Source organism: Ambystoma mexicanum, chromosome 3q (assembly GCF_040938575.1).
Source record: "Ambystoma mexicanum isolate Mex_15411 chromosome 3q, UKY_AmexF1_1, whole genome shotgun sequence".
NCBI lineage: Eukaryota > Metazoa > Chordata > Amphibia > Caudata > Ambystomatidae > Ambystoma > Ambystoma mexicanum.
Genome location: NC_090926.1, coordinates 270,500,397 through 270,524,850, shown reverse-complemented (window position 1 = coordinate 270,524,850; position 24,454 = coordinate 270,500,397). Strand labels below are relative to the sequence as shown.

At 48.0% G+C, this 24,454-nt stretch overlaps 1 protein-coding gene across 3 annotated transcripts in view; it reads right to left on the bottom strand.

The window, feature by feature from the left end:
* ANKRD52 (ankyrin repeat domain 52) overlaps positions 1-16,358 on the bottom strand; it is a 1,656,133-nt gene extending 1,639,775 nt beyond the window's left edge. For all 3 annotated transcript variants that reach the window (XM_069653745.1, XM_069653746.1, XM_069653747.1), the window contains exon 1: positions 16,178-16,358. In XM_069653745.1, coding sequence (XP_069509846.1) covers positions 16,178-16,204 — 27 coding nt within the window. In that variant the 5' untranslated portion in view covers positions 16,205-16,358. The remainder of the gene's footprint in view (positions 1-16,177) is intronic.
* Positions 16,359-24,454: the final 8,096 nt, after the last annotated feature.

Below are 24,454 nucleotides of genomic sequence, written 5' to 3'. Positions count from 1 at the left end.
GCTGAACATCCCACATAGAGAGCACATCTCTAAATTCAGGAAAGGGACCCACTGGCTAAATAAGGACCAAATCTTCCTCAAAACTATCTCTATCACTTCCAAATGCCTAAACAATCTAGCACCTCCTTACTTATCGGAGAAAATCTCCAGGAGATATACATGATGGAAGTATAATTTCAGTGCGCAGATCCCCAAAGTTCTTGTTAAATGTTCAAAAAACAAGTGAGTCTGGCTTCAAATCCTAATTTATTGGTTACTAGACAGCCTGTCTAGTAACTAATAAATTAGGAGGGGGCCCCCCCCTTTTCTTCATGTCTAACTGTACTGGTGTTTACTAGGGGACGCCAGTGGAAGTGCACACCTCTTATTTCGATCGTATTTAACTAGCGCACCGTCTTAATTACTACCCCCAGTTCTTCTTACTCTCTCGACCCACGAGATCTGCCAATTCATTTATGCTTGAAATCCCTAGATTTAAACTGACCACAGCCAGAGGAACTAGCGTCCCAGTCAAAGATGCGCAATCGTGGAATACACTCCCAGTTGACCTTAGACGCCCCTACGCCAGATTTAGACACAATGCTCTCAAATGGCTTCGCACTAACGACCCATAACCACCTCTTCCCCCTACCGCCGCTCTACCCTCTGACACAACCCCGACAACCATTGCACTCAACATTACTACTGCATCCTACACACCGGACCTGTAGTCCACAGCTGTAGGCGCTCCCTTAAGTATTCGCAATGTTAAGTCTGATCCTTGTCATGTATCGGATCAGTTCTACTCTCCATGCTCCTTGAATGGCAATATATATATATATATATATATATATATATATATATATATATATATATATATATATATATATATATATAGTAATATACGTTGTATTCACATGTACGCACCTGCCTGTGACAGGCAATGTAACTAAGCTTTGAGACTTCTTGCATTGCTGCACCCAGCTGCCTAAGGGCTTGGTGCGCATTATCAAATTAATAAACAAACAAATACCTACCATAATAAGGGAGCTGGAGAGAGACATACAGAACAGATACATGGCACATTGACCAGGTAGCAAAAGAAAATATATGGAAGAGTTTATAGAAATATTTTCATTACTAGAGGCTGAACAAAAAGCGTTTTGAGGTAATCAGGGTTGCAAAAAAGGTTCAGAAAAAAATAACTGCAAGAAAGTCACAGGTAAAAAAAATGTTGACAACTGGTCAAAAGCATTCAACATAATGGCAACAGTAGTGCTGGAGAAATACCCAAATGAAGGCACAGCGCTGTTCACGTACCAAGATGTTTTGGAAATGTTTTAGCATCCCATTCCAAGGCCAGGGGTCCAGGTTGATACCAAAAAAAATCAGCAAGAGAAACCCCAGGACTAGTAAAAAAGAAACTACAAAAATAGTTAGCTAGAGAGGATTGGGGGGCCATGGGATAAAATGCCTTTGAATACACTGGGACTGGTACCCAAAAAGGAACCAGGGCAATATAGATTTCAGAGTGAGATTATCCAGGAAGCTTGCCACGATCTGTTGATCAGCTGGCTGACGGAGCCGAAGAAAAATATGGTTATCTTTGTTGGTGACTTTAATTGCCACTTAATTGGTGAGCCGAGCATCAGTAACAACCCCTTGCTGAAGAAAATAGGCAAATTGAAACATGGAAGCGTAAATACGGAGGGACAGCTATGGTTTAATTTCTTTAAGTCATGGAACTTTGAATTACTAAACGGCAGAACCATTAGCGACTATCCGGGAAAATCAACATGGAGAAACTTCATATCCAGTAGTACATTGGACTATATGTACGTAAGTCCTACCATGACCACCTGGGTCACAGATATGAAGATCAAGGATAATGATTGGAGCGACCATGCTACTCTCACACTCTCTTTCAATTACATTACACAATTTATATCGCATAAACCTATTGGCGAGTTGAAGACGAATCATGCTCTCTCCAAGATACGATGGTCTGACAACATTAAACGAGCCATAGAGCACACAATCAACTATCCAAATCTGTGTCACACAGAACTCTTAGCCATGACCAGCAAGGAGATTGAAGAATGGATCGCAGCATTCTCAAACACCTATGCAGCGATTAAAACAAATATGCGGGCCCCCGAGACCAAGACCACTAATATATTCGATATTGAAATTAGAGATGCCAAACAAACTTTAAGAGCTGACCTGAGGAAATTACGTAAAGCTTCCACTACATCGTACAACTATCTGACTCTAAGCAAGAAGCTGAAAAATGCCTACAGAACATGGCTAAAGCAGAAACGCTATGCAATAAAACTGCTCAAATGGCAAACAACAGTCCAAACGTTATGTACGGGGAACTCCCGAACCATATGGGGACTACTGAGCACGGCTCGTGGTGACACCAGTATCCCCTTAACCAATTCAATCGGCATTAGCCAATGGGAGGAATTCCTGAAAACCCGGAACGGTACGGACCAGGCAAAGCCACAGGAGAGGATGCCCCAGGATCCACCTTCGATCCCTTTCAAAGTGTCAGTCGAATCTCTGATAATCAGGATAAAAAAGCTCAAATCCTCAAGAGCTCCGGGACCTAACGGCTTAGCAAATGCCGTATTAAAGAGCAACCCGGAGTATTGGGCAGAGGTACTCGAGATCCTCTTTGAAAAGATTCTGAAGGAAGGTCAAATCCCTGAATCCTGGCAGACTGCAATTTTGATCCCTGTGTATAAGAGAGGCGACCGCTCAGACCCTTGTAATTACCGTCTACTTTCAATGCTGGACTGCACGGGCAAGTTATTTGCAGCATATCTTCTACAGGAACTCCAAATATGGGCAGACAGAGAAAAGATCCTTGATTGTTTCCAATGTGGATTCAGAAGCGGATATTCTACTACACATAATCTGGTAGTAATGGATATTCTTTGTAACAAGGCCAGAACATCAGGTAATCCACCTTTATACGCCTTGTTCATAGATTTTAAGTCCGCCTTTGATCTAGTCCCCAGGGAACTACTTTGGGCCAAACTTGAAAAATTGGGATGTCCTAAAGAAATACTACATTACCTCAAGTTATTGCACTACAATACCACAGTTTCCCTGAAACTGGACGCGAAAGGGAATATGACTAACAAGATCAACCAAAACTGTGGCGTGAAACAAGGATGTGTTACGGCACCAATACTGTATAACCTGTTTGTCCACGATATACCTTAAGCACTATCATTGGAAAACAACTGCCCCCCCAAGATTGGATCCACTCACTGTGTAGTGCTAGCATACGCTGATGATTTAGTCATCTTGGACCACACTATCAGCGGCATTCGTAGATCAGCTGAGGCACTATGGTCCTATACTCAATCCAATGGGCTGGCAATCAATCTAAATAAAACACAGATGGTAATGTTCAGTTCCAAGAAGACAGCAAGAATCGGTCTAAACATATATGGGACGGCAATTAAATATACCCCATATTATAGATATCTGGGTGTCGAGGTTGAGCCCAAGGGGCACTATACCATTTGCAAACAAATTAGAACCACAAGAGCTGCCCAAGTAACAGCACTTATTTATCGTTTTTCTACAACTCACTGTGGCTATACCATCTGGGCAGCACGCCAACTATACCTTCAGGTCTTAACACCAATGATAATCTATGGCCTGGAGGCATTGCAATTGATAGAACTTGACTGGCTTCAAATCCTCGAAGGTAAATTTTGGAAAAAAATACTCGGTCTCCCGGGCTGTATCCCAATGGCCATCCTTAGATTAGAGCTCGGCCTTATTTCCTGGAAGTCTCTTGTACTCAGGAAAAGAGCCGAATTATATCTAAAAACAACACCTGATACAGCCAACTTATTGTTAGTGGCGATTCATTGCGAAATTAACAAAGCATCTTCATATTCTTTTATGAAAAAGAACATTGTTAAATATCTTGAAGAGATCGGACCCAAAAACAACAAGAGGTCTCCCCTCCTGTGCTGAGAGCGCTAGCCAAGAAATCTGAATTACACGATTGGATTAGCAATTTTGCACACTTGGAAAATCTAAAGCGCTATAAATTTGTGCAATTCATGAATTACACTCTTAAGAAGCCATTGCCATATCTGAATCTATGCCCTTCGCCACGGCTACGACGATTCATTCTTTTGCTAAGGATCGATCAGTTGCCTGTACTGGCCATAAGTGGGATTAAGAACAATCTCCCCCTACCTGAACGTTTCTGCAGGTTGTGTAAGGACAGAATGAAATCGGAAACGGGCAAACATGTTCTTACCAGATGTGTCGCTATGATAAAGGTCTACACAACATTTTATACAGATTTTGTCCATAACTTGGAACACGTTGGCAGTAATGAATTCTGGCAAAGAGCCGTTAACGCAAAGGGAAACGGGATGAAATTATACATTGCTATGTACAATGTTTGGACGACTGTCGAGAAATCATTGGACATAAACATATAGCGAACTGCCAACTCATGGATGTTCTCCTTCCTTTTTACTATGGGAAAGTTTTTATCAGGAAAAACTGCTTATAAATTTGCCATCCGCAATTACTATTTGGACTTGTAGTCTCGATTATGTAAAAGAATTAATACTCATTCACTGGTGGATCATGGACACATTCAAATATCCGCTTAATTTTGAATTCCGAATGTAACTCATTTTTCTTCTTATTCTCAATTTATTATTTTTTTTTCTTTTCTGCTTATTTTGTTTCTTATGCTACTATTTTCTTTATTCATTTAATATGCTAGTATTTATCTTAACGATCAATTGTTTTTCCTTAAATGTAATTTTTATGTCATGTGAAAAGCTTATAATAAGCTATAACACATTAATAAATTAAATTAAATATAGATTAATACACCACCCGTCTTATCCACGGGGCAAGTCAGTAAATAACGGGATACCAGATACAGAATCAGCAGTGTCATACACACACTTCCAGGAGGCACTCAGACTTGTCAATAGGTGAGGAAAAAAAGCATTAATGGCGAATGTAGATATAGAATCTGCATTCAGACTACTGTCAGTCCATTCCAAGTCACAACCCTGGTTGGGTTTACATTTGAGAAACATTTTTACGCAGACAAGTGCCTACCTATGTGTGCGCAATAACATGCGCACTATTTCCTGTTAATAGGGCAGCCAGGAGCTACCGAATGTGGGGAATCACTGGCAAAAATGATAGAAACGGTAGTACAATGGCGTATCCCGCTGGCAAAAGAAAAAACCACCAACCCATGCACGAACATAACATTTCTAGGCATTGAGGTACAGCTTCAGGTGAATGCAGAATATCAGCTGGAAAAAGGGATGAGCTGCTAAAAACTATCAGATCGCCAAGGGGAAAAAACAAGGTTACAGTTAGGGAGATACAATCCTTAACAGGAAGGATCAATTTTGCAGCCCGGGTAATCCCACAAGGGAAAGTGTTTTCAAGGAGTCTGGAAACGAAGACTAGTAGGTGCACGAAACCCCACTTTCACATAAAGTTAGGAGAAGAAGTAAAGAACGATTTGTTAATATGGGACGAGTTTCTGGCTAAATTCAACGGGAAAATAATATGGCGCACGGCATTGAACACCGACAGTAAAAGGGTATTTTTTTTTTTTTTTTTTAAAAACAGATGCTGCTGGGAGCAAAGGTTTTGGAGCAATACTGGGAAATGCATGGTGCGCAGGGCCATGGCCAGAGGCATGGCACAAGCAAAGTCTGGCAAACAACATAAAATTGCTGGAAATCATACCAATCTGGCAGGTGCTGCATATATGAGGCAACCGGCTAGCAAACACGTAGTTGACTGCACGGTCAGACAATATGGCTGTAGAAGGAATCATGAAAAGGAACTGCATGCCACTTAGTTTTACAAATACTTATGCCCATGACCACCATAACTCTGAACAAGTATATTAAACTGAGAGCTAAGCACATCGTTGGCAAAGATAATAACATTGCTGATGCATCAACTCGCTTTCAGTGGAATACATTTAGCCAAAAGGGCCAGAGGCAGACAAAAAGAGGACAAATACCAAAAGAATGCTGGGAAATACTAGCAGAGAGATGAAGGAAACATCTGCGCCAACGCCAGATTAAGGGGGGGGGGGAGAAGAGGAGCGGTTAAGGGAAAATAACAGTGGAAACAAGCACCTCAGACACATGTGTGGATTGGAGCATGCCTCCCGACGGTTACACAAACCCTGCAACAGGGCTGTTAAAGGGGCTCGCCAAGAAAGGTTTGACAACTAACACAGCAAAACAATATAGTAAGTGTCTGGAAATGGTACTAAAGATTACTAAGAGGTCACATGTAGAAGTAATAACAAATGAAATTAATAATTTTCTAGAATGGGCATATAATCAGAAAAAGAAAAAGGAATGGGCAAAGAGGCACCTGGCAGCGGTAGCCTATTTTGCAAAAATCCAAGGGGGGAATCAGATCCAACTCGCAGTGCACTGATGACTTATGCACTAAAAGTATGGGGGAATTTAGAAGGGCCCAAACAAGGACAAGAGACATCCGTTAAACTTTTAGAAAATCATGATACTGCTAAAATTACTGGAAACCGTGTGCTCGCACAAACATGAGAAACATTTTTAAGGCGGCATTCGCCACTGCTTATTTCTGGGTTTTTAGGGTAAGCGAGCTCATTGGATCAAGCACTAAGGCCAGCGATGGTTTAGGCATGTTGGAGGTTCACGTAAAAGGGGATTGAATTACAATAGACGTACAAATATCCAAGACCGGGAACAAAAGGGCAATCACGATTTATTGCATTGAGGACAAAACAAACTGCCAAGTATGTATCACAAACCAGTACCTTTTGTGCCGCACGTGCACCGGGGGTGGCTTCTGGTACACGAAGATGGCACTGCACTCAGTAATTTTAAATTTCAGGCAGTCCTCAAGAAAACCATTGAATAAGCAGGTTGGAACAGCTGGGAGTATGGTACCCACTCATTTAGAATAGGAGCAGCTACAACCACATGGCAAAGAGGTCTGGGGGCCCAAAAAGTGAAACAAATCGGGAGCTGGAGGTCTGATTGTTATAAAAGATTTATAAAAGATATATAAGGCCAGAACTGATATAATAATGATTTTCCATAACAGAACAAGTAGCCCCCCTCAAATCGCCATGGATCGTAAGACATTCATTCATTTTCAGGACAGGAAGATGGTCCGAAGAAACAAAAGACAAGTCAGCATTTAGAAATACCATCACATCGTGGTGGTGATACAGGGGCATGAAATGGTCTCAGATACATGACAGATTGGCAGCTTTCAGGGAACCAGGGAATGTATAATTCTTAATTATACATTTGAGAGGCAACGATTTGGTAGAACAAGGCAGAAAACAGTTTCTGGCTGACATATGGGCATCCCTGGCGGGTATAGCACACAACTGGAAAGAAACCAAATTATTTTATTCAGCTATGTTACCCAGAAAAGTATGGTTTGGGCTAATTCATACAAAGCTATAGACAAAGCCAGGAAAAAAAACTCAACGGGGAGGGGGGGTGGAAAAATTCTGCATCAGCAGGGGAATTCATAACCTGGGCATTTGTCCATTAGCTATGCCGTTTGTATCCAACATTACCCATTTTGTCAGCCCCTTTCGTTTCCCCTCCAGTAAGGTGCTGCATGAGACATTTCCTTTGGTTTGGCATAACAAGGCCGCAGATTTATTTTTACATATACATAACCACTGCAAACAGGTCTTAAAAAATTAGTTCCAAAAGGTGTGGCTACTGCTCCTCGTCCTGCTTCCCCCTTTACCTCCATATTGATTGCAGGCACAACTCCCCCAAGGCCTTCGAGTCTGAGAAACCGCCTGCCCCTGCAGGTCTTTGCGGACTGGGGGAGCGCCGTTTGTTGGGGAGAAGTTGAGCCCCAATTGCTACTGCCAAACACCCCTGCCGTTTAGGCTCCTAGGAGGCGCTGTCTAGAATGGGCAAAGCCCCTTCCGGTTTAGCAATGGCTCATTCGGAGTCTTTGTCTTACCATATGTTGCCACAACCCGCCACGCCAAAGGTGGGTTACCGCCCACCGTGGCTCCCTCCTTTCCTAGCTTATAACTCCAGTAATTTCGTGCAGATATTCCAGAAAAACAAATCCATTCCCTGCACCGACAAATGCACCCCGTCCTTCAAGTAGTACTCCTTGTTTTTCAGATTGATCAAACCATGTCTGATATGCTGAAAGCCTCTCCCTTTGCAAAACTTAGCCATGGCCCAATTCAACTTCCTCCTTGAGTTCTCCACGGCTGCCTGACTCTCAGCACCCCTCCATTCGTGCCTCGAGATGATTTCCGACCACACGATTTCCGTGTCCCCCATCTCCGCCAATAGCTCCTGCCATGAAGACATCATTTCCCTGAGCAAGATCCCCCTCCCCAGACCAGCCAAATCGTTGCCGCCAAGGTGCATCACCAACACATCAGGCCTCCGATGCTCCCTCAGGAGACTGCGTATGTGCCCCTGTAGCTGTGCCCATTTCATACCCGGCACTCTGTGCCACTGCACCCGGTATTCCCCGGCGGTCAACACCTCCTGCTTGGCTGTCCAGCTTGCCCTGGCCCTTGACACAAACGAATGGCCCACCACCCAGGCAGACCGCCGCCTTCCCTTCTTTGATGCTACTGCGAGGAGATAGGAGGGAGGAACCGTTAGTCTTACATTTTTTCAGGCCTGACATACCGTTTAAAACAACCGGACCTCCAACCCCCAATCTGTTTGATTGCCGCTGCTCCCAGGCCCATCCCTGCCGCAGGCGTAGCTGCCCCTATCCTGAAGGAATGCGTCCCATAAACCCCAATTGAGAACCCCGCCTCCACCAGTGTCCTGTCCAACACCTTTTTAAACTGAAACAGGCTTAACGCTGACCCGTCATTATGTACCAGAAAAGGGGCCTCGTCCCCCGTGTGAATCCTCCGACTCAAATACTTGCTTACGCATCCTACTGGACAAACCGGACTGTCCTGGGTACTCCCTAACGTAATCTTTCTGCCTTTCCCTGTCTGATCGGTCTTGGATCTCCTCAGAAATATGTATAACCGCTCCCCTTGTACCCTTATGTCACAGCTCCTAAGGAAACTCAAGCCTTTACCCTTCTTGTTGGCTGGCACCAACTCGCTTACCCTTAAAGCCCCAAACAATGCCAGTGAGAAGGCTGCTGCGAACAATTCTTTTTCATACTCGTCCCTGCACACAACCCCCAAGCTCCTGATCAATTTGTGCAACTTCCCCCACATCTATGGGCCGCCTCTCGTCGGGTTTCACTGTCACCTGTTTGGCCCAACCCCTCATTGCCATAACAATGTAATGCTCTTTAGTGGGGTTGGGCCTGCCCCCCAATTTATAGAAATGCGCAATCGCTGCCAGGTGGTAAGCCACCCAAGCCCTGGACCTTCCTTGGTGCCAAGACCATCCCACAAAGATACGCACAGGCCTTTCCTTCTCGCTCTCGGGCAGGATGTTGTTTTGAAAGGCCACGAATCGTTCCAGGCACACTTTGTATCTTCGCATAGTGCCTGATGCGAGAGCCGTGTCGATCAGTGAGCTCAGATCTCCCCAACCAATCCCCACCACTGTGTCTGGAAGGGGGTCATCCTCGCGCTCGCCTCTGGGTGATTTTCCCGGAACTTTCCCCACTGTAAACGAGAAAGAGAGTCAGTGGCCACATTCTTAACCCCGGGTATATGTCGTACCCTGACCTCTGCATTCAGCTGCAGCAAGCACTTTGTAAGCTCCCTGAGTAGCCCCAACGCCCTACCATTCTTGCTTGTTCCTTGGTTGATAATCTGCACTACCACTAGGTTGTCCGACCAAACCAGCACCTTTTTGTCTTGCATTTGTTCTGGCCAGAGCTTGAATGCCACCACTATCGGGAACAACTCCAGAACCGTAATGTCCCTGGAGATCCCCTCGGCCCGCCATTCGGCCGGCCACGCCTGCCCGCACCATCTCTTGCCCAGGATGGCACCAAAACCTAGAGCCCCTGATGAGTCGGTAACCAGCTTCGGGCCATTTCCTTTCCCCAGGGTTTCCTTCCACACCAACACCCCGTTAAAACGGTCCAAAAAGGTATTCTACATTTCCAGATCCTTCTTAACCTCCTTTCCCAGGCGCACATGCTGACCCGCATGCTTTAAACCCACTGTTTTCAACTCTATGCTTCTAGCGAACACTTTACCTGCCGGGATCACTTTGCCCGCAAAATTCAGGCTGCCCGCTAGAGACTGAAGCTCATTCAAAGTGGCTTTCTCCTTGCCCAACAACCCTGCAATTACCTCCTTCAACTTCCGTACTTTGTCTCCCGGAAGCCTGCACACCCCTGCAACAGAGTCAATTTCAATCCCCAAAAATACCAGTGACGTGACCGGACCCATAGTTTTATCCTTAGCCAGTGGAACCCCAAACTCTTCCATCAACTCCTGGAATACCGCCATAAGATCCTTGCAATCCTGCGTCCCTTTTCTCCCAATAAACATGAAATCATCGAGGTAATGGAGCATCCTCCCGACCTTGCTTCTTTGCCTTACTGAAAATTCAAGGAACCTGCTGAACCTCTCAAAATACGCACATGAAATTGCACACCCCATCGGTAAACATTTGTCGTAGAAGTACTCCTGTAACACCTTGAACCCCAGCAAATGATGGCTGTCTTTGTGAATTGGCAGCAAGCGGAAAGCCGACTCTATGTCGGCCTTCCCCATGAGGGCCCCCACCCCCACAGATTTTACAAACTCCACCGCATCTTCAAATGCTGCGTAATGAACCCTGCATTCTTCTCCAGAAATGCCATCATTAACTGACTCCCCCTCAGGAAAAGATAGATGCTGTATCAGTCTGTACTGCCCCATCTCCTTTTTAGGTACCAGGCCCAACGGGGACACTACCAAGTTTTCCAGTGGAGGTGTGCGGAAGGGGCCAGCCACCCTCCCCAACTGCACCTCTTTCCCCACTTTCTGTGTCAAGACCTCAGGCATTGCTAACGCAGATTTCAAATTACACGCCTCCCTTGGTCCTATTTGCCCGTGGAAAGGAATCCTAAAACCCCACCTGAAACCCTCCCATAACAATTTTGCATCACCCTTGTCACAATATGCATTCAGAAAAGGAATCATGGCCTGTAAACGTATTGGCGTTGGCAGCTGTGTTTTAATCATGCTTGTTTTTATCCTTGCTTTTTGCGCTGCCCCTTGCCTTACCCTCTCGGCTGGCGGGGCTGTGCCTCCCTGCGCTCGCGGCCTTTGAGTGTTTGAACCTGCATGCATTTCCATAGGAGCACCTCCCTTCTGCAAACAACCAACATTCAGGCAACTCCCCTTGGTAGTTGGAACGGTTGTTCCAAGATGAGTTCCCACGAAAGGACCCCCTCCCCTTTGAGTAGGACCCCCTGCCCTTGCCCTGGGCTGACCCTTTGCTTGTAACACTCATCTACTGGCCTGGCTGGGACCATTTTCGTGTCTATGCGCCCCCCCCCACATCCACTTCATCCCAGGTCGTTGCTGGGTATACCTGCATTTTGAGTATAAAACCCTTATCATAATTGCTCCATGAATCTCCCCCATGCTTCAATTACTGCTCATGAATATACTGCTTGTACGCCATCAATGCCACGCCATCTTGTGGGAATTTCTCTAACATAATAGTGGCATAAACCCTGAACGCCCTCAACCAGGTATGGATATTGAGCTCTATTTTAGGCCTCTCCCTCTCCTTCTCCTTTTCCCTCCCAGTGGGCTCACTGAAACCCTGTCCCGAGGGGACCATCCCCAACAACTCCATAATATCCATGAACTCCTTCCTCCATACCCGCTCTTTGTATGCCAGCGGAATGTGCCATGCCAATGCATTAATCGCCACTCTGGCTGGTGCAAAACCCCGGCATGGGCCTCCCGTATATTGTGTTATTGCTGGCCAGCTCTTGCCCATGTACCTGTGGGGGAGCCTGTGCCCCCCACCAAGGTGTTCCCCCTATTTGTGGCGTATAGGCGGTGTTTGCCCCTTGCGTCGCCATCTGCCCTGGGTTCACCCCCACTACTGGCTGACTTACGCTTACCACGGGCTGACTCCCCCGGGCCCCGCTGCTCCATGACCCCACTTCCCCCTTGCGCCCCTTTACCCACTAGGCTGAAGGCATTATTATTACTAAAAGGTAACTGAACATTTACACCAGTCCCCCAAGCTTCCATACATTCCTTGAACATACCTTTCACCATCTCCAAGGTGGTTGGAACTTCAGCTGCTACCGCCGGTGTGGCTACAGGTGTGCCGCGAGGTCCTCCCATTGGCCTTGGAGCCTCAGCAGGAACAGGTGCCGGTGTGGCTTCAACCTCCTGCGCCCTCCCCCTTCCCCTTCCCTTGGGGTTGGCTTTCCGCTTCTGCGCCGCCGCCGCTTGCTACTGGCTGTCCCTCGCTTTCTTGTTCATCACTCTTTTCCTTTTACCGACCGGCTCAACCTCGAGCTCCTCGATGTCCAGCTCCTCTCCCTCCTGTGAGTGCACTTCCACCCATGCCTCTTCGATGGGTGTTGGTGGAAACAAGAGCGGTGACTCGGACCTCTGGTTGCGCCCTGCAACCTCAGCTCCCACCTGTGCTGCCATCAACTGCATCCAGCTGGTGCCATATTTGTCCCCAGCCTTCCTTGCCATCATCAAAAATGCCTCTAGGTCATCCTTCTGCTGGTCCTCCTGGCTTTTCCCTTGCATCTGCATGATTCTCCTTAGCCAATGTCCTCTCAAATCAATGTCTTATGTGCTCTCTTAATTTCAAACGGAGCCAACGCAGTTAAAAGGAAATACTTTAAAATTGTGTCCTTTCTTTGCTATCTAGCCCCCTGGCGGTCAAGCCATTAAATGCAGTCACGAACAATACTGTTTTTCCACACTTCCAATCGTGCCGCTCCTTGCAGGCTTCTGCCTTAGAACTGTACCTTATTTGCCCTTTGAGCTGGCTGTGACGTGCGCACCACAGCCGCCTCCTCGCTCCTATCCTCCGCTCAGCTGTTGCTCCAGCGTCTATCCCTTGCTGCTCCCGACCCCGGGGTAGTGACCGCCTCTCTCCTCCAGCTTTCCTTGTCGTGGGACACCACCGCGAGCGTGCAGATCCCGGCCGCCTCGACGATCAGCTGACTGGCGTCTCCTCCGTGGAAAACCTTGCCTTCGCCCTCGGTGGCCGCGAGCATGCAGATCCCGGCTGCCTCGACGATCCGCTGACTGGCGTCTCCTCCTTCCCGAACTTCCTTCACGGTCGCCGGCGCCTCCGGATGCAGACCGCTCCTCTCGGTCGGCAATCCTTTCTCCTGCGACGAAGTCAAACCGAAGTCACAACGAAGAAAAACGAAGTCCAAGAAAACTGCTCCTGAAAATGAAGTCCTCCACTTTTGGCAGGCGCCCGGCTGCTGGAAGAGCTGCAAGTGCTCCTGCTCCGGGCACCCACCGCTTTTATGTCCCAAGCCCCGCCTCCTTCCTTTGTTGCCCTTCGCGGGCTTTCCCGGGCTCTTGGCGCCCTTTCCTCTGGCTCCTTTGCCGCCCTCTCCCCTGCCCCTGGGGAGGGGGGGGGCGAGAGAGCGTAAAGGAGGAAGGCCCCTGCCCCGGTTATCGGGGTGCCTCCTCCATTCGCTGCGCTCCCCGTTCGTCACCTTCATTTCACCTGACAAGAGTAATTTCACCAGCAGACCCAGAGCTCTTCCATAGAGACTGGGGTCCACCTTTCAGACAAAGGAATGGACAATTTCCATGCAGAAGTCATAAATAATTTAGCCACAAGAGGATGCAGGTAAAGGAGTAACTTTTGGGGGGAACGTGGGTGGCCGAGAACCCATGCAGGCGTGGCGGCATAGGCCAGGTAGACGCCGCCTGAACCATGTGCCCAAAAGATAACATTGCTTATCCATGTGTGATTTTGATAAATACATTTACCAAATTATGTTTTATGATTATATATCATGCAATAACAACCACAGCCTTTTATTGCCAACACCAATACAATGCCTCACTCATCATTGTATAACACAAAGCAAGGGTGAGGGGTCAGTTGGCTCTGGGCTACACAGATTATGGGTTTCCAAAACACCAGTGGAGCAGCCACCGGGAGCACCTTCCCTGATCCTGCACCCCTCAACCTCATCAGGTGGAACAGGGGAAGTCTGCAGCAGTAGCCCCTTCTCCTCCACCTATGTAAGTAATAAGCTTGAAAACGTCCTACGCAATAACGCCTTAATAGGAAGGGGAAAAAAATCAGCTGACTATACTACCATCGATTAACACGCCGTCATAAAAATGTTCTGAGATGGTAGGATAAATGCCATTTATAAAGCGCAGAAACAGCAGGCAGGATTCTTGGCGCTAGCGTCGGCCCTGTATGTAAAAGAGGAAAGGAGTGGAAATAAGGATTGGGGAAAGGCAGCAGCCGAGATACGCTTTTAGATGACGGAGAGAACGAGGTATAGTAAACAGATGTTAAGACCTAGAAGCAAGATTACAATAGCACCCTTGAGCAAGACAGAGTGAGTTGGGAGTATCCTGAAGTGAATAAGGAGTCAGTGTCAAGAAAAAAAGAGAGATAGCATCACAGAATTGGCGTGGGTTTGAGGGGGTTCAAGCTGCGGCATTCTAAATGAGCTGAAGGTGTTAAAAGGAAAGACAAATAGGTAGAGGGCATTGTGACTGTGAAAGCAAGACTGAAGAAAGAAGGGGGTGCTGAAGAGTGAGAATTAAGTTATCAAAAGGAGGAGGCGGCCATTTGAATTATGACAACAATGTCCACTGGCCAGAAAAAGCCGCATAACTAATCGCCAAAGTAACTTGATAACAGCTTGGCGGAGACATTTTTAGCAGGAAGTTAAAGATGCATATAGTGGGCATCAACAGCACGAGGGGGATAACTTGAATAAAACTACATTAACCATCGAATGGGCCCAACAACAGTACCTAAATACATTTTGAGTAAACACACTACGCTGACAACATGTAGATGCCAGTTTACAAACAGAAACTTAGCAAACACCACCGTCTGTGGAGGCACGTATGACACCTGCTGGCCATCCTGCCAAGCCTTCCATAGCCACAGACGATTTTCTTTGAAAACCCGACAAAGATACAGAATATATATATATATTTTTTACAATACTATCATATATACCTCATTCCATTCGCAGATGCTAATCCAGTCCCCTTTTCATGTTTTCATTCTGGGTCGTGCGGGTGCCCCATTATAAACCCAAAACTACATGTCCCAGAATTGCACGTTTTAAACCTCGGTTAGACTGACGTCTCCCGAATGAATGAGCCACTTATGTTTCAGTTACAGGGAACAATTCGCCAGACGTAGCTCCTCCAGCTCTGTGAATGAAATCAACCCCTTTAATTCCCTTCCCCACCCTCAAATTCACTACTTCCATGCGGCGATACCATCTCAAACACGGTTCTTGGAGATGAAATTCTAAGTTTTACCCCGGCCAGCCTCGAGACTAATTTCCAGTGGTAGCCCGTGCCAATTCGCGCCGTGGGGTTTAGTACTCCCAAAGCAACCCAAGCCATCCAGTGACCATGTACCACGTCTCATAACCGTGGGGCTTACTATAACTGATATCGTGCAAGCCAAACTATCGCCCGCCCCCCCCACCCCTATTTTAGGATAATCGATAATGTGGTCTCTGTAGGTAGGCAGCACCACCGCCCGTACAGCAGGACATTAGACTCCCCTGCCGTATGTTAAAGGCCGCTACACGACTCCGTCCCCCCCTACGGCGAGGGAGGGTGACAGGGACTGGGGGCAGTGTCAGCTACTGGTAGCATTTTCTCTGCGCCGCTTTCAGTGCTCCCTTGGGTCTCTGTGTCACCCTTCAAACCCCCGATTTCCCTACATCAGCCCCTGACGCTTCGTATCAGTCCCCGACTCTAGCTCCACTCATTTCTCCCCCTAATCTAGGCCGCTACGTGCATAGCCCGTGCACGGGCAGCGACTTTCGCTGGGAGTAGACCGGCAGTCCCAGAGACGCCGTACCGGTTCCGAGATACTGGCTTCTCCTTCTCCCTGCAGGATGTGAGTCCCCTCGGAAGTCTCGAGTCTCATCCGGACAGGCCGTGCCTTCGACCAGCTGACCGATCACTAGGCCTATCGTCATCCCCGGTCTCGCGTAGCAATTCCCGCCGGTCACACTGGCACCCTACCTGGTCAGTGATGCTGAGGATCCCCATGGCCCGGAGTGAGTCAGCATGGGGTGCGCGGCATGGGGGGGCGACGAGCCCGGGGGAGGGAAGGATACAGGCCGGTTCCGAGATCCAAGGGAAGTGTGGGGTTGAGGCGAGCGTCCCCTTCCGAAAGACAACAGAACTGCAGGGACCAGGCTCAGCGCCCCCTCAGGAGATCTTGGAAACTGCCGGAACCAACTAACCGTGGCTTGTAAACACACAAGTCCCACTGGCGTAACATGAGACGAGTGGGCCTGGATATACTCCAGAGCACAAAAAAATATATTTTTGCCCAGAACAGGCGCAGGTAAACATTTAAAAACCTTCACTGAAGTTTTGAAGACGTCTTCACTAACATAGCTCTCAACTCACCCGCTTTTGGCGGGTGTCACCCGCCTTGAAAGCAGATGGATCACCCGCTAAGTCCCTCAAACGCCCATTCAGTTCTATGGGCCTCTCACCTGCCAAAAAGAAAATCGGGTGTTTTCACCCGCCTTGGTGACAAAAAAGGTTGGGAACTATGCACTAAAATTGTAATCTCCCCTGCAATACAACCAGAGACCTTTTTGTGAGGAATATAAAAAGGTGATAATAAACATGGCTATTACATCTGCCCACTTCCTTATCACCTTTGCCATGTGTTGCACAAGAGGGTCAGAGTGGACCTTTTTGTATAGTTAAAACGTACTGTGGGAGTCTGAACTGTATATGTCTGACATTACCAGCTGGTGCGTTAATTAATAATTCATTATTCTTTGTATTAAGGCTCCCTATTCAACGACTGCCCGTTTTCTCTGATAATTGTGCTGCATCTCATTTCTGTGACATATGATATCCAGATTACCTCAATAAATCAAAAATACAAATACTAACTACTTCTTTATATATTGTTTCCATCCTCACCCTGAGGGTGGAAATGGATTTAAAACATTATAAAAACATTTAATGCACATTTCCAACATGAACACCCCTTTAATCACATTCCTCCCATTCCCACAAGTCACTTTTCCGCCCATGGGCTCGGCCCACCAGTTCAGGGATCCAAACATAGTCATTGAGATGTGCATGCTTCCCCCTCCCGACCCTTTGGGGTTTCCTTTTCCTCGTCTCCCGAATCGGCCCTCCTCACTTGCATCCCCCTGACCTGGGGGACTCAGTGGATGGGCCAGACCACCTCCCTCGTCCTGTACATCACCACAGTCTCTTCTTAGAATTGCCTGCGGCCTGGTCTCTCCCCCCTTCTTGAAGAAGCTGGCATTGGGTATGACAGTGGCAGTCCTCTCTGATGCAGTCACCATCGAGCCACGTACCGGCACCACGTCCATTGGACTGGGCTCATAAGTTAGTGACAGCTTGCCCTCAGGATGCCGGTTCTTCACAAGCACTTCATCCCCGGAGTGAGCTGCTGGGGCCGGAGCCCTCTTCTCATGTTCTCTCCCTCCTTCCTGAGTCTCCTTTCACGCTCCACCTGAGCATCGTCAATGACAGCTAGTTCCCGCTCCCACACTTCAGGGATCAGACCCCTTGGACATCGCCGAAACATCGCCTCTGCTGGTGCCACTCCAGTGGACGCATGCGGGGTGGACCTGTACTCCCTCAGGAACTGATACCGAGTCTGTTGCAGGCAGTGTCCTTGGCCGTGGGCGATGCAAAACACTTTCTTTAACGTTCTCATAAACCTTTCCGCTTCGCCATTTGCACAGGGCCAAACTGGTGTGATCTTCCAATGTTGTACCCCGTAATCCCCCATCAACTGGGCGAAACTGTCCCCCTGGAATGGCGGTCCATTATCAGAACACACGGTCTGAGGCAGGCCATGAGTGGCAAAGATCTTCTCTAGGGCCACGTCCACCTTGTCAAAAGAGACAGAGTCAATGAACTCGACCTCAGGATACCGTGACCATTCGTCGACCACTACCAGGAAGTGAGTGTCACGGCCTGTGGACCCAAAGTCAGCATGAACATTTTCCCAGGGCCTCATTCCTCGGGGCATGGTCTCAATCAGGGGCTCCTTCTGTGCTGGGTCCGCCGCCTGGCACCACACACAGGCCGACACAAACTCCTCCACCCATCTCTCAAGGTCCGGGAGCCATACCTTCTGTCGTATCCAGGCCTTAGTCTTGGCAATTCCTTGATGGCCCTGGTGCGCCAACTCGAAGGCTTGGGGGACCTTGCACATCGGTATTACTATGCGGTCACCCCGGAGTAAAAGCCCTGACTCAACAAACGCCAGTTCATCTTTGACTCTCCACAGTTGTTACAACGCTGACCTTGCCTCCTGGGTCCTTTGGGCCAGCGTGTCCTCCATGACCCTTGCTGAAGGGCCGCCCCAGACCTTCCAGGATTTTGCGGCATGAAATGGCAAATTTTGCATCACAAACCTTTATTTATTGCGGCATTATTGCGGGACATTTTGTATTAACTGGAGGGTGTAAGATTGCCACATTGCAGGTAATAGGCAGAGTGCAAGGCTACAAGAGAGTCAGGGTATCATTATTCTGTATCTTTTGTATTAATTTAATAGGAAGAGTCCCAGATGTCTCTGGCTTGGCAGAATAGTGTTTGATTTGGCTACATTTCTGGTTTAATGTTCATGCCTATTTAATAGTATTAACTAAATTGATCATTATCAATTGTAATGCTGAAAATATTCCCCATCTATGTTCTCCAATTCCCCAAACACCCACACACCTCTCTCACCAACACACATCTCACCAACTCTCCATCACAACTTGCATTCCTTAACCTCTCACGCTGTCATACAAATACTCACGTGCTATGTGACACTGTCAAGTCACAATTTGCACTGCCCAGCCCCTGCAACACTCCAACTCACACCTCACACTCTACAATTCCTCCCGCAATATACAGTCCTTCATTCTTTTGTGCTGCTTCTGCTTCTTGCATCCTTTCTCCCATTCTATCGTGCTCTTGCCTCATCCTTTATCCCAATCTGCAGCTCACTGCCTCTTTCTGGCCAACTGCTTCCTCTCTGCTTTCTGGCTCACTGACCACACGCTCCCCCTACTTTCTGTACCTCTGCTCGCTCTCAGATTTCTGGCCCATCGCATCACTGCTTCCTCTGCTCTCTTGTGCAGCGCTTCCTCCTCTGACCCACTGCTCTCCCTCTGCTTTCTTGCCTACCACTTCACATCTCACCCATCACTCTCCTTTTCTCTCATAGTGTAACCATTTTTTTAATTTTTTTTAAATGTAGATTTTGACCTAGTTCCTCAAATAATGGGACATTTAAAAAAAGAACAGAGGATATGCTATTTTTAGACAACCCATTTTTGGAAATGAGCAGGTCACCTTATTCTCAAAGGTGACAGGCGCATTTCCACAGGCTTGAGCTGTAGCGCAAATTGTGCGCTGGGCAGCTGCCTTGAATGGTGTTCTGGGTTGTTTGACCGAAGTGTAATTATTTGCGGCGGAATTGACCGTAGTCAATTTTGCTACGAATTGATTTGCACTTCAGCCAAACAACCCAAAATGTACCTTTCACCACCACCACACCACCTCCCCTACTTAACTGCTTGGTCGCTGCCGCTTCCCCTTCAACCGTGCGGTGCCAGTTCCGTCCCTCTAACGCGGGTCGGATCCGACTCCACAGGGTCCCTTTTTCGTTATTTTCTTTTTTTCTGTCCCCGCTAACTTTGAGGAAAAAGGGGAAAACAATTCTGCAACCACCCTAGACCAAAAATACTGAACATGGGGAGCGGGTGACACCCCCGCAACACATGTTCAGTATTTATAAAAATCGATCGAATAGTACTGGACGAAATAGGTTAAATTGTAACATTCGATAGATTTTTGTTATCAAAATGGGCAGTACTTTGAATAGAATCGCTCTCCCGACAGTGTTCTGCAAGCTCACAGCGCCTTTCACAGGGACAGGCCCTCCAGGTGCCTGCCGCTGTAAAATGCGACCCAAAAAATGCATTTTTATCCTGTTTGAGGAACAGAAATGCAAGCGACACAGCAACGGTTCATACCTTAAAAGAAATGCATGACAGGGTCAGGAAAAGTATCAGCCCCACATCCCGTGCACGTAGGGCTGCCTACAATTTCTGCACATTTAAAAATACATCTTGCTTGCAAATAAGTGATGCGCTTTTAAATTGACAGAAACACCACTTTATTTGATCAAGGAGGTGAAAAGGCCATCTGAATGGGCGTGCATATAAAATGTGCCCATTCATGTGTCCCTTGTGGATTGGGCTGCCCTTTTTTGGGGCGCAAGTGATGAGATGTGTTAGTGCATTTCATTTCTTGTGTAAAAAAAAAAAGTTGAGAACCTGGCACCCTGAGTATTATTTTTTAGAAAACAAATTTTTGCAGATTACTTTTTTTAAAAGATGCTGTTTTTGCACACAATGGCCGTTTTTGCAGCATTTTGCACAAAACGGACATTTTCGCAGCATTTTGCGGGATCGCAAAATCGCTATAAGCTGGAGGGTCTGAATTTAGAATGGTGAAGCACTCATCCTCGGCCGCCGCCTTTTCCAGCTCCTGGATGGGCACAGAGTTTGGGGTTGCCGCCTCTACCAACAGCCTCACATCTTCATCTGCTTCGTCGGCCTCCTCTCCACTGATGTTTCCACATCCTTCTGCCTCGCCTCTGGGGTGCCTAGACAGATAGTTTGCATTGTTATTACTGCCCGGCCGATACACCAAGGAGACCCCATATTCGAGGAGTGCCAGCATCCACCTCTCAATGCAGGCTTGAAGCTTGGACGACGAGCCAGCCATGATCGGTAACAGGGGCTTTTGGTCAGTTACCACCGTTATGGGCCATCCTAGCACATACAGGCAAAAGTGTCGACACCCCCACAGGACTGCCAGGGCCTCTCCCTCAATCTGGGAGTATCTCTGCTCTGTCTCCGAGAGTGCCTGGATCAATGGAGGCAATTGGCCGGACCTCCCCATTTGCATCTGTCTGGGTAAGGACTGCACCCAGACCAAACAGGCTGGTGTCCACCACAATCTCTGATGACAGGGATGGATTGAAAAATGCCATGGTATCCTCCGCCGTCAGCGCTCCCTTCACATCTTCGAATAGAGCCCACTGACACGTTGCCTCTTTCTTGGTGAGGGTCCACAGGGGCTCCGCCTGGATCCTAGGTTCCGGATGAACCGGCCACAGTAGGTGACCATCCCCAAGAAACTTCGGACCTCAGACACATTCTCTGGGGGCTTTGCATCCAAAATGTCTTTGACCTTTCAGGGATCAGGTGATACACCTCCCTCCTTGAATACGAATACGAAGAATTCGATAGTTTTCATGTGGAACTCCCATTTGTCCTTATGCAAAGTTAGTCAGAGCACCTACAGCCATTCCAGGGTCTTCACTAGCCTCGCCAGGTGCTCCGCCTCCATCTTTGCAAACACCAGGATGTGGTCATGATGTTGAGGACTCCATCCAAGTAAGCCAGGGCCACAGAAATGATATTCTGGAATACCTCTGCCTCAGATGACACCCCAAAACTCAGGCGTTTGTATCGGCTGAGGCCTCGGTGTGTGGTAAAGGTGGTTATGTACCTTGAATCCAGCTCAACAACACTTGATGGTATCCCGCCCGAAAGTCAAGCTTTGAAAAGAAGCGCGCACCTTGCAATTCTGCAATGATGTCATCGATCGTGGGGTTGATGTGTCTTTAGCGCTTAATGGCCTTGTTTGGGAGCCTCATGTCCACACAAATTCGCATAGAGTCAGGGTGCTTGGGCTTCCTTGCAATGACAATTGGAGACACCCACGGGTCGGTCTATCCACTTTCTCAATGATATCTAGTGCCACCAAGCTGTCCAGTTCTGTCACCGAGATCCCGCAGATGGAATCGGACTCAGTGGTTCTTGAGCGCAATCGGTTGTATCGACTTGTCAATATGCAGCCTCACTGGGTCGCCAGCCATGCGGCCAATTCCCTGGAAGAGCTGGCTGTACTTCACCAGCAGCCCCTGCACATCTTCCACATACACTGAGTATGCAAAACTCACAATGCCCAGCACTTCTGCTGCCGCACAACTCAGGAGGGTATTGCTGCTGACGCTTGTTACATACAATCAGGCCTTGATGGATGACCCTCCATGCTCAACGTTGGCCACAAATGCCCAAGCCAACGGGATTGGCTACTCGCCACCAAAGGTGAATATGCAAGCCCTTGGCTTCTTTAACTTGGGCAACGCCACCATGGTGTCGTAGTGCACCCTGGCCATCACATTAACTGACGCCCTTGTGTCCGCCAACACCGGTATCGTTGATTTGTTGACTTTCACAAGGCACCGTGGCTGTCTTCTCGTGATGGTACGTAGCGCACTGACGATTAAGATGAAAAAGATGCTCTCCTCCTCTTCTTCCTCTTCTTCCTCTTCTTCCTTGTCAGTTTCACCATCTCCCCCGTGGTCTATTTGGGAGACATTGGGCGGGTGCTGTGGTCCAAAGAATCCTGCTTGCACTGGCCCCCTTGGTGCCACCACTGACAATGGAGCCCTGGACATGTGGGCAAAATGGTCAAATGCCCCAAAACGTCCACAGACCTTCCCATGCGCCAGGCATTCTGTGGGGTGCAGGAGGTTATACCCACACTTTGTGCAGGATTCAAGGGCTCTAGCACCTCTGTCCCGCTGGCCACCGCTTGGACGTCGGGCTCCTCTTCCGCCTTGACCGCAGCCGACAGTACATACCTCCTCCATCTTGCCTGAATGCACTGCTGCATCCATTCTTGAAGCATGCACCTCCGACACCTCCTGGCAGTGGCCGAGCTCCAATATGCGGGGCAGCGTGAGTCCGGGTTCTCGCAGCACCTGCCTGCACAGTTTTCCAGAAGAACAGCCCTGCATGAGTTGGTTTCTAATAATTGTTTGGGGATTCTCCCAGGCACATGACAGGGACATACGGCGCAGCCATCCATAGAAAGTGTCCAGAGACTCATCGTCCTTCTGTTTGGCACTGCACATCACAAAGCGTTCATAATCTGCGTTGGCCGGCGGCATGAAATGCTCGTGGAGTGCGTTCTTGGCTGCCATGTACGACACATCAGCAGATGTCAGGGACTGAAAGGCTTCATGCACCGCTGGTCCCGCTGAGTAAAAAAGTGTGGACACTTTACTGTCCTCATCAGCCTCCCCAGTGTCCCGGAAGTACATGTCGAGCTGATCAATCCAGAGTCTCCACCTTGGTCCAAGGCTTGACGGGGCCCCTGAGATATCAAACTCAGGCATTGGTGTAAGCGCCCCCTACTGTCTCTGCGCAGGCGCAGCAACTGGTCCAGCTGGTCCTGGCGCTGGTGCTTGGGCTCCTGCCGGCACCCTGGTGATCCATGACAGTGAGCACACGAACACCCCACCAGAACACTGGGGCCGCAACTCACCGATGGCCTCCTCCTAGCAAATTGCGCCAGGATATTGAGTGTGATGATGCTGGCCAGACACTCTCCTTGCAGCCACTTGTGCCTCCACACTGCACACATGTTTTAAACTGTGATTATACTTGTTTTTAGAATTGTAAACACCTCTTAGATTCTTACTTGCTTTTACACTTTTACGAGCCGTAGATCTTGCTGCTATATTTCAGTGTGATTAGAATCAGAGGAATCCTTCCTCTGCACGCACTGTTTCGTACCAGAAACTACACTACCCAGAGGCAGCTGTAGTTCCTGGCACGCATTTCCCTCCAAACCCGGGCGAACGGGACCAGCTAGTCTGTGCTAGCCCGTGCGCAGACCGGGCGGACAGGTGGTTGGTAAGGTACTCTCTGCTCATGCTAGTGAATTAACTACATGGGTATTAGTGAGGTTCTCAAAGCCATTGCAAAGGCTAGAGAACAATCCTGCGCTCGCAGTTCAGAGGCTGAAGAAACCCGTATTAAAACTCTTGCTAAAAAGCACACAGCAAATACGTCCGTTGACTTGATTCTTAACATAGAAACATTCCACGAGCGGACAAGAAAGTTTACATGCTTCTGTTGTTGAGACACCTTCCTTCGTCTGGCTCAGAACAACAACCATGAGCAGTAGGCCATACTCTTCGCGGTATTATGGATGAGAAAAGCACCTTGGCAGTGGGAAAAAGCCTCCTCACGACATCCAGGAACCTGCTCAGTCTATGGAACAAATGTAAGCAAGGCAGGTAACCCATATGCATGCCGCCGTAATGAATTACGATAACATCTACTACTGGAAACATGGCGAGGTCTTTGCAAAGTCTTTACAAAGTGCATGCATGTCGACAAAATGGCACACATACACAGCATTCCACAA